This window comes from Sinocyclocheilus anshuiensis, unplaced genomic scaffold (assembly GCF_001515605.1).
Source record: "Sinocyclocheilus anshuiensis isolate Anshui unplaced genomic scaffold, SAMN03320099.WGS_v1.1 scaffold1623, whole genome shotgun sequence".
NCBI classification, from domain to species: domain Eukaryota; kingdom Metazoa; phylum Chordata; class Actinopteri; order Cypriniformes; family Cyprinidae; genus Sinocyclocheilus; species Sinocyclocheilus anshuiensis.
Window position 1 is genome coordinate 1,295,993 of NW_015553403.1, and position 10,745 is coordinate 1,306,737.

The 10,745-nt window shown below is 36.3% G+C and overlaps 1 protein-coding gene across 3 annotated transcripts in view; it reads right to left on the reverse strand.

Moving 5' to 3' along the window:
* LOC107668315 (oxysterol-binding protein-related protein 10-like) overlaps positions 1-10,745 on the reverse strand; it is a 36,837-nt gene that overhangs the window by 17,406 nt on the left and 8,686 nt on the right. For all 3 annotated transcript variants that reach the window (XM_016460159.1, XM_016460158.1, XM_016460157.1), the window contains 2 exons: positions 2,404-2,626; positions 2,021-2,163 (listed from right to left, as the gene is read on the reverse strand). In XM_016460159.1, the coding sequence (XP_016315645.1) occupies positions 2,021-2,163; positions 2,404-2,626 (366 nt within the window). The remainder of the gene's footprint in view (positions 1-2,020; positions 2,164-2,403; positions 2,627-10,745) is intronic.

The window sequence follows — 10,745 nt, forward strand, 5'->3', positions numbered from 1 at the left end:
TGTGTCTGTGTGATGCACATGAACCAATGAGGTTTGATCTAGCTTGTGACACCTGCATGTGATGTTCATCCTGCAATCCTAAATTAAATCTGTTCATCATATAAAGTGATCGGATCTCTTCACAAGACTCAGATTAAACGGCTTCATTCATATAGATTAATCTTACAAAACCTTTAAGAACTTTTTGGGTCTTCTAAGTATTAGCTGACTGGATTTTCAATGGACGGACAAAAAACCTCTCAGGTATAATTTAAAATATCTTAATTTTTGTTGCGAAGATGAACCAAATCTTATGGATTTAGAACGACATGATGGTGAGAAAATAATGACTTCATGATTCATTTTTTAAATTAATTTTCATTTCATCCCTTTATTTATTAATTTTTTTGTTCACTCAAATGAAGCTTCAAATATTGTTTACGATTCATACAGACTACTTTAATGCTGCTTTAAGTCTTTTAAGTTCTTTCATATATTGAAAACAGCATCCAGGATATTTTTCAAAAAGTCGCATTTTGTGTTCTATGGATATAAGAAAGTCATAGAGGTTTGGAACGACATGAGGGTGAGCAAATGATGACAAGGTTTTCATTTGTGGATGAACTATTCCTTTAATTCCCATAGCAGCTGAAGTGGCTTTTTGCAGCTGGCAATCACATTACACAGCACAAAATCTTTGGATAATTACGTATCTCCAGGGCTACAATACCCAGAGTGTGATAAAAGATCACCGGAGCACTCCTGCAGCGTGACACGGCCACAGTGCGCTGTGCCACAGCATCCATACAACAACACACTGTACATCCAAAAAAAGGAGACGCCTGGAGCCATGTCTCATGTGCAGTATGATGGGATTGATTGATGGAGCTCATATAAATGCATTTCAGACCTCAGATACATCAGCATATTTCACTGTCTGTGCTGGAACCGTTTCATCCCCAAATAATCCATGAGCCAAGCAGTCGACGCTGATGTTACATGTACAAAACTAACTTAATATACTTAATAATAAAATAACTTAAGTGCACACGTACCATGCATTTGTTTGTCTTTAGCATCGTGCCATCACCATCTTCTTAATATTCAACAGTGCGCCATTTAAAGGTTTAATGGTACGAGTCACAGATACATTATCCTGAGTATATCAGAGGGAAAAAAAAACGTAGCACAGATTCTGTCTGTTGCATTCTGGGAGCATGTTCATCCTCATAGGGAGCCGATTTAATGACAAGCACACACAAAGCAACCGCAAAATGATTTAGCTCCCTTCAGGCACATGCACACACACAAATTAACTTGTATTTATACATACGCCACCGCGTGCACGCAAACAAACACTTCCACACGCTTACACAGAAGAAACATCAGCCCTGGCCTTTCTCCAGAGAAACGCAGGCGGATAAAAGGTTTCCAAAAGAGGGAAGGGCTGACTCATTCAGGGCTCCAGAGGGATTGTGGGTATCCTCAGTCACCCGCCACAGACTCTAAACCTAGAACATGTCCAATTAGTGCTCCTCTTCCACTCCTTCGCTGTAGAAGCCTGGCAAGCGCGCACACGATAGTGCAGACGTGTATTTGAAACTTTTCAAAGAACTCTACAGGAGACTTTAAATGAGTCAAGAGACCATTCTGATTTTTTAGGCTATTATCAGAAAAGCAGAACAGATCCCAGTGACAGATTTTACCCCAGAAAGATCATCTCCCTTTAAAAGTGATAAGTGGCACGTCACTGAGCTGCCAGCTTCAGAATGATAAAGATGGGTGTAATGATGACTATATTGCAGGGGCGTTTACTTTGAGGAGGCGAGGGAGAAAGTGCCACCTCAGAAATATGAATGAGAAAACTACTGCCGGTCCAAAAACAAAATAAAATGAAATAGAAGACGAAATAGTGTCTAAAGTACTTTTCTAAAGTAATACTTTCCAACAGTGACAACAGCAAAAATAAAATAAAGGTACTGTTATCTACATATAATGTAAAAGATGCTAGGAAAAATATAATTTATCTGTTTTTGAGTACCTCTGTGTCTTTGAGCTGTTCTTTGTTCCTGTGAAATGGAGAGTGGGGCTGATGTATTGTTGAGGTGTTGTTACGTGTCAATTCTCCGTTCTTCACATGGTCTTCTGAGGCAGTCTTGGGCCTTGACCAATTAGAGATGTTATCTGCACACAGGATGATATCACTAATCATACACAGCAGGGCTTTATCATGAATACTCATTCAAATTAATTACAAAATCCACCATTAACAAAATCTGTGGACGTTGAACTTCAAATCATGTGTGCAATGCTATAAATCAGGCAATAATCTTATATATGATATAATAAGAAGACACAATTTCGGCAAACTGCACTAACACACATCACACATTTCAGAAGAGACAGACAGTGCCATATTCTCGCCTGTATTCGATCCCTGAATGTGGCTGTGGGTGATGTGTTGGGCCGCCTGGCAGACGTTGTGCTGAAGGATACTCAGGCATTCTCCCAGACAGCTGAGTGTGGCTGCAGACGTGGCTTTGAGGAGGAGCAGGTCCTGGTCCAGGGAGGACAGCGGCCCGCGGCTCGGCAGCGATTCGATGGAATTCACCAGGTTCTTCTGCTGGCCCTCTGCCTGGAACATGACCTAAAAAAACAGGTCAACAGACAGACTTCTCATCGATTCCATTGGGACTATTAAAACATCTTAATTAAATCAATTTGAACAGCACACATTTGTATTTAGAGCTACTTCAGTTGAGCTTTCTATTATCTACAGAACAGCCCTCCTTTAAATGAATCCTTGATTAGAATTGCACTTAAAAAATGTATAAAATTAGTTCCGTAATATTTACATAGGCGCACGCTGCCAGCTTGTACACAGCATTTGTACAGTAGCTTATTTTACTTCTGTAGAGTGAAATATTTCTGTGTGAATCGAGTTAAGGCAAGACCTAATCTTATTCATTATGAAATGAACAGATCATTAAAAGTAGGTCTTCCAAAAGGAAAGTCATTTCAGACCCCGAAGCAAGTTTTGATTAAGCTTTTTTTTAAATAAAGGACCCATATATTATGATTGTTTTTGTATATGTATTCATTTTTAATTTCATACTGACTAAATACAAAGTAATGTCAAATGTAACATTACTATAAAAAAGGATGGACAACTGATGGAAGAATCTACAAGTACAACATGTATATATGTGTGTGTGTGTGTGTATGTACACACACACACACACACACACACGTATACTTATATATTATGCAAGAATATTAAGCAGCACAACTGTTCAACATTGCTAATAAGTGATGTTTCCTAAGCACCAAATCAGCATATTAGAATAATTTCTGAAGGATCACGTGGCATTTAAGACTGGAGTAATGGACTGGAATAATTCAGCTTTGCCAACACAAGAATAAATTACATTTTTACATATATTAACATAGCATGTATTGTTAACAATATAAAAATGGTTAACAATGTAATAATATTATTTCACAATATTACTGTTTTTTTAATACATGCAGCCTTCGTGATCACATATACACACAAACACTGATTTAAAAAAAACTTTGCAATTGTCATGCAATATGCTTAAAATGACAACAAAGTTGACTGATTAAATCATAAAGAAATAAATTGATACATATTGAGGTAAAGAAGAAATGAGAAGTGTAATACAATAATCTAATCCAGGGGGTTTTATTCCAGGTGTCAGATTTAGAGCAGACTGAAAGACCTGTAAGCCTCCCGGAGTGAAAGCAATCTCCTGGATTAGCTCAATCCTATCTTCCTCTCTGCACAAGTGTTCAAAACAAACCACATGCAGTCAACTGCATATCCCTCAGACTGAGAATGTGACTCATCACTGTAGGTATGCACACATATTTCTCTCTCTCTCGTTCTCTTCCTTCCTCCATTCCAACACTTCAGTGATTGCAACACTATTACAGCACAGCTGTAGTTTTAATGGAGGAAACTTACACTCTTAAAAGGAACATTAGAGTGTCCTCAAGATATCTAACTCACTGAAACAGATAAGGTTTTATCTAAATATAATAATAAACAATCAGAAACAAATACGATTATATAAAAGATGCACATACACTGTTCAAAATACTTTTTTTTTTTTAAGAAGATTCTTATGCTCAACAAGGCTGCATTTATTTTATTAAAAATACAGTAAAAAAACAAACAGTATGAAATATTATTACAATTTAAAATAACTGTTTTCTATTTTAATATATTTTCAAATTTATTTTAATCCTGTGATGCAAAGCTGAGTTTTCAGCAGCCATTACTCCACTTTAGTGTCACATGATGATCCTTCAGAAATCATTCTAATATGCTGATTTGGTGCTCAACAAACATTTCTTATTATTATAAATGTTGAAAACAGTTGTGCTGCTTAATATTATCTACAGTGTAAACCATGACACACATTTTTTAAAGATTCTTTGATGAATAGAAAGTTCAAAGGAACATAATTTATATTTAGATATCTTTTGTAACATTACAAGTCTCTACTGTCATTTTTGAACAATTTAATGCATCCCAGCTGAATAAAAGCATCTATTAAAAAAAAAAATAGTGACGACAAACTTTTAAACAGTACTGTATAACAATAAAACATTTAAAGCAATAATTAATTGAAAAAAATTAAGTTCTGCCATTATTTCCCACTCTTGTCATTGCAAGTTGTTGCAAAACCTGTATGTTGTTACGTTTAAAGGAAAATTTTCCAAACATTTGAAATGTCATACAGAAAAGGGCTGTGTGAAATTTCTCCTTATGTGCTCCAAGGACAAAAGAAAGTCATACAGGTTTAGAACAACCTGAGGGTGAGTAAATGATGACAGAACTGTTGTTTTCAGGTAAACGATCGCTTTAAATGTGGTTTAACAGGTTAGACAGTTTTGTCGCATATGACGTCATCTTTAAAGGGGTCATATGATGCTTTTTTAAAGATCATTATTTTGTGTATTTGGTGTAACAGAATACACATGCTTTAATGTTCAAAAAACACATTATTTTTCAAATACTGTACATTATTGTAGGTCCTCTATGCCCCGCCTCTCTCAAACGCTTCGTTTTCTACAAAGTCCCTCCTTCCGACAAGCACAGTCTGCTCTGATTGGCCAGCTGACCCAGTGCATTGTGATTGGCCGAACACTGCAAGCACTCGTCGGAAATGTAACGCCCCTTACCATAATCGCGAGCTTCATCTTTCAAAATAAATGTAAAGACAGTAAATAATGTCATTAGTTTTACCATCAGTTCAAGCCCGAAAGGGGAACAGAGTCGCGTGACAGACACAGTGATGAACTGGTATGTGTTTGCAGTACACAAGCCTCGATTAAGACAGCTGACTCTACTGTGATGTGACCCTGTCTCTCTCTCACACACACACGTGCGTGCACACACACACACACACACACTCACACAACGAGCCGTTTTAGGGGGGCGTGGCAGAGTCTTAACTTTGATAAAGAATATCTCTTTGGTTTTGAGACTTTAGTCTTTGCAACTTCAGGGATCTTATCTACGCACAATCAGCTTGTAACACTCCAGAGAGAAAGGAAAACTTGAAATCGCATCATATGACCCCTTTAAATAATTAATTGAAACAGGGATATCACTGCCAGCTCTTTCTACAACAAGTGAAATACTTTTGGGATTTCTATAGTAACTGTCCTGCCTGTCTGCTACAACATGGCAAACTTTGAGCATAGAAGAGATTTTGCAGTTGCTCATAACCCAGCTCTCATGAAAAATTGATGCATCTCTTTATACTCTCTCCTTGATCCATTTCTTTTTTTTGAGCGAGTATTAAAGGAAAGAGAGAGGCATCAAAGCTGTCACCTGCCCTCAGCACAGAATTCCCATGGATCCCTGTGGAGTACTGACATAAAGCACAGATAATTCTAGCACACCTCTCAGGGTGTTTTACTCATGAAGCGATATTGTAGAATGAACAGAAAATCAATTCCTTGTACTCCAGCTCTTTTTACCTCCCCTCTCTGGTCCCTCCTTCTCAAAATCTGTCCTTCTTGTCGTGTCTTTTTCATTTTTCGCCGTCAAAATGTTCATAGTAAGAAAGGTTACAGCTCTCTGTCACTCTCCATCACTGTCACTTTTACACACACACATTTCTTTTTCTCTCTCGCACATGCTCTTAAAGGACATGCAATGTTATTGGAACTTAATTTTGACTACAAAATGAATATATTTCGAATACACCAAGTTTGGGGTCTGTAGGTCTCCAATGTTCAAACATACAGAAAAAGTGTCATTTGTGAAATCTTTTTCAATTTTTTAATTTTATAAATTTATTTTTATTTTTTATTTATATTTTATATTTATATTTTTAAACACATTTTATTTATTTTATATATATATATATTATATTACAATTTCAATATATTCAACATTCTAATATGCTGATTTGGTGCTCAAGTAACATTTCTTTTTATTACAAATGTTGAAAACGTTGTGCTGCTTAATATTGTTACGGAAACAGGAACCCTTTTTTAGTATTTTTGATAAATAGAATGCAGAACAACATTTATTTTAAACAGAAATAATTTATAATATTATAAATGTCTTTACTGTAACCTTTGATCAATTTATGCATCCATGCTGAATAAAAGTATTAATTTCTTTAAAACAAACAAAAAAATGTTACTGACCCCAAACTTTGAATGGTAGTGTACATCCTCGCTAAATAGAGGGTCAAAAAAGCCACCTTAAGGCTGCATATGGTTTTCTTTTAGGGTGTATTCACACCAGGAAAGTCCGCTAGTTCACTTGCTTTGGTCAAATACAATGTAGATTTTTTTTTTTTTTGGTGCGGTTTGCTTTCACACTGCCCTTTTTGCAAGTGAACCAGAAACTGTAAACAAAACCACACGTGTGCTTAAGGTCATCCATTCATTGGGTCATCCATTCAACCGTACCAGAGTTCGTTTGGAAGCGGACCGAGACCACCTCTTCAGCTGGGTCACGTTACGGTTGTTTGGTCCGCACCCGAGTGCGATTGCTGTATTCACACCTGCCCAAAAGATCCACACCAAAGGGGGAAGCGAACCTGAGTTCGATTCAATCGAACCAAACAAGACAGGTGTGAATACACCCTTAGTTAGATTCAAATCCTGTTATGCATTACTTCACAAACCTATGGAATATTTGATTCTGAATGGTCAATCATAGCATTCTGCAGTCAAATATTTTCAGAATACCTTCAGAATTATACTAGACCAAGTCCTGTCCACCTTCAAACAGACACATCAACACATCCCTATGAAGATGATCATCTCTAATACTCACTAATGATTTCTGTGTGAATGCAATTTCCACTCACACTTGTGAGAGGAAACAGTGTGACTAATTCCACATCAAGCCATGGATAAAAATAAACGCAGCAGAATAATTAAAATGCCAACCGTTGCATGCAACTATAACGGCAGTCACTTCAGTTCAGGGAGCCTTTTTTATTAGCCTTTTCTATTTTTATTTTTGAAAGAAATTAATACTTTTATTCAGCAAGGATGCATTAAATGAATCAAAAGTGACAGTAAAGACTTTTGCATTATTACAAAAGTTTTCCATTTCAAATAGTTTTAAACTTTCCATTTTTCAAAGAATACTGAAAAATATTAAGCAGCAAAACGGTTTTCAACATTGAAATTAATAAGAAATATTTTTTTTAATAAATGCAGCCTTGGTAAAACCTTACCGACCCCAACAACCCGGAAGTGTAAGTAACTATAAGCTATTCGTAGGTGGATTTCCACAAAGAGTATCAACTCTGCGTGGCACTATCACAACATTGCAATGTTTGTTTGAGTGTCCTGACAGAGCCACATTGGTTCACCCAATGGTGTGGAATGGGGGTAGGGCTATCGATGTGGTCAAGCAATGGCAAACAGGCTAGTGTTCAGAAAGAAAAAAAAAAAATAAAAAAATAAAAAAAAAATATATATATATATATATATATATATATATATGTTTTTTTTGTTTTTTTCCCTTTGAGCATTTTTGAGTTTAGTGACACTAGTGGCACTGAAAACAAAACTTTTAACATCAGAGACTATGTAAATGGGCCTGGATGAGTTTAAATAGGTGTATGGGAGTGGACTGGCTCCACGGCCAGGAAAGATGATTTAGTGAGGCTTGACTGAAGACGTTAGATGAATGAGAGGAGGAATGAATCCACCACAAAATGCTACATATAAAGAAAATGTCATTAAGCTATTCACTTCAGAGGGACAATTACCCACAAATGAAAACGCTGACAGTATTTACTCACCCCTAAAGAAGTCATACGGGTTTAGAATGACATGAGGGTGAGCAAACTGCCTTTTCATTGCAAGGATGCATTAAATGAATCAAAAGTGACAGTAAAGACTTTTGCATTATTACAAAAGTTTTCCATTTCAAATAGTTTTAAACTTTCCATTTTTCAAAGAATACTGAAAAATATTAAGCAGCAAAACGGTTTTCAACATTGAAATTAATAAGAAATATTTTTTTTAATAAATGCAGCCTTGGTAAAACCTTACCGACCCCAACAACCCGGAAGTGTAAGTAACTATAAGCTATTCGTAGGTGGATTTCCACAAAGAGTATCAACTCTGCGTGGCACTATCACAACATTGCAATGTTTGTTTGAGTGTCCTGACAGAGCCACATTGGTTCACCCAATGGTGTGGAATGGGGGTAGGGCTATCGATGTGGTCAAGCAATGGCAAACAGGCTAGTGTTCAGAAAGAAAAAAAAAAAATAAAAAAATAAAAAAAAAATGGACTGGCTCCACGGCCAGGAAAGATGATTTAGTGAGGCTTGACTGAAGACGTTAGATGAATGAGAGGAGGAATGAATCCACCACAAAATGCTACATATAAAGAAAATGTCATTAACATTTCACATATTCACTTCAGAGGGACAATTACCCACAAATGAAAACGCTGACAGTATTTACTCACCCCTAAAGAAGTCATACGGGTTTAGAATGACATGAGGGTGAGTAAATAATGACAGCGTTTTAAATTTTAGAAGAACTATCCCTTTAAACACGCTTGCCAGCTTTACACCCAGTCAAATATTCTGCCCAACACACTGGCAAGATATTCAGAGAGATTGCTAATAATAATTTCCACCTCACTGCTTAGATGCACACACATTTTGAAAGCACAATTTATGAATCTCAGCTGGTTTCCAATGACTTGCTGCATGTTTCCTTTGGACTGTCAGCGAAAGTGACAGTGTTATCTAATTCGAGGGCAAAAATATGGCCTTAGAGCCAGAAAAAGCAGCTGGTTGTCGGGAAAATGTCACACCAGGGTCATACAAATAGACAGTTTAAAACAAAGGAAAAAAACACGTTTCTTAGATATTTATTAAACAAAATATAAGTGGGACCTTCTTTAGTTTAAGCCTTATTTGACTGTTTGATCATCCTCTACAAAAACCTTCAGTCTGGTCGCATAGAACAGCAATTTGAGAAGCAGTACTAGGTGAGTTATGTGTGAATGTTTAATAGAATAGTTCACCCAAAAATGAAAATTAGCTGAAAATTTACTCCATCCAAGGTCTAGATGAGTATGTTTCTTCATCAGAACAGATTTGGAGAAATTTAGCATTGCATCACTTGCTCACCAATGGGTGCCATCAGAATGAGAGTCCAAATAGCTCATAAAACATCACAATAATCCACTTGATAATCCGAATGATGAAACTTGTGTTGATTACCGTTTTATCAGCTTTTATCAGGTGTTTGAGCTCAAATCTGTTGTGAAGTAACAAACTCATTAGCATCTTAAATGGTCTGCGTGTGTACATTTTCAGCAAATTTTCATTTTGGGTGAACTATTCCTTCAATAGGGTTAAGGATTCATCTAAATCCTAAGTATGAGCAATAGTAATAGTGATGCTAGTCTTGGCAATCATTTCATTCAATACTGATACATGAATGCGAATGAGTGCAATTTGTGTAGTTTTAAGTCAAAACTGACAATTTCTAACAGTCTCACTCCATTGTGAGGTATAACTGCAACAATGTCAAAACAATGTGATGATGACACAAGCTTCCTGCTGAACAGCACTTTCTGATGCTGACGCAGCAATCGCAGGCCAGCTGAGGTCGAGACATTCCATAAGGGAGTCAGCTCAACACTGGCAGTGCTGCTGATTGGATAACGCTTAAAGCAAAAAACTGTGTGCTTTGTGTCATAACTACTAACACGTGACAATACAAAACTATTTGGCAGAACAGACAGACAATATTTAATATATAACCCTTTGATGATTTCATCTGCTACAGTGGACAGACTACAACATCGTGCAAACTTGAATCTTAAATTTTCTTTTGACAAATGGAATGTTATTGCAGAAACTGGATTGATTTACTATACATATTTGACCAAGGTAAAGTTACATAGATGAAGTTTTATAGAAATAACAAAACCGATTTCTGACAGACCTGGAAGCATCAGTAAAAATGAAAATTACAAACAAATAAGTAATGTTTTGCATCATAACTAACAAACGTTATTTTTGTAACTACATACTGTATATTTGTTAATTTAAAGGGGTCATATGATGTTGCTAAAAAGAACATTATTGTGTGTATTTGGTGTAATGAAATGTGTTTATGCAGTTTAAGGTTCAAAAAACACATTATTTTCCACATACTGTACATTATTGTTTCTCCTCTATGCCCCGCCTTTCTGAAACGCGTCGATTTTTACAAAGCTCATCGGTC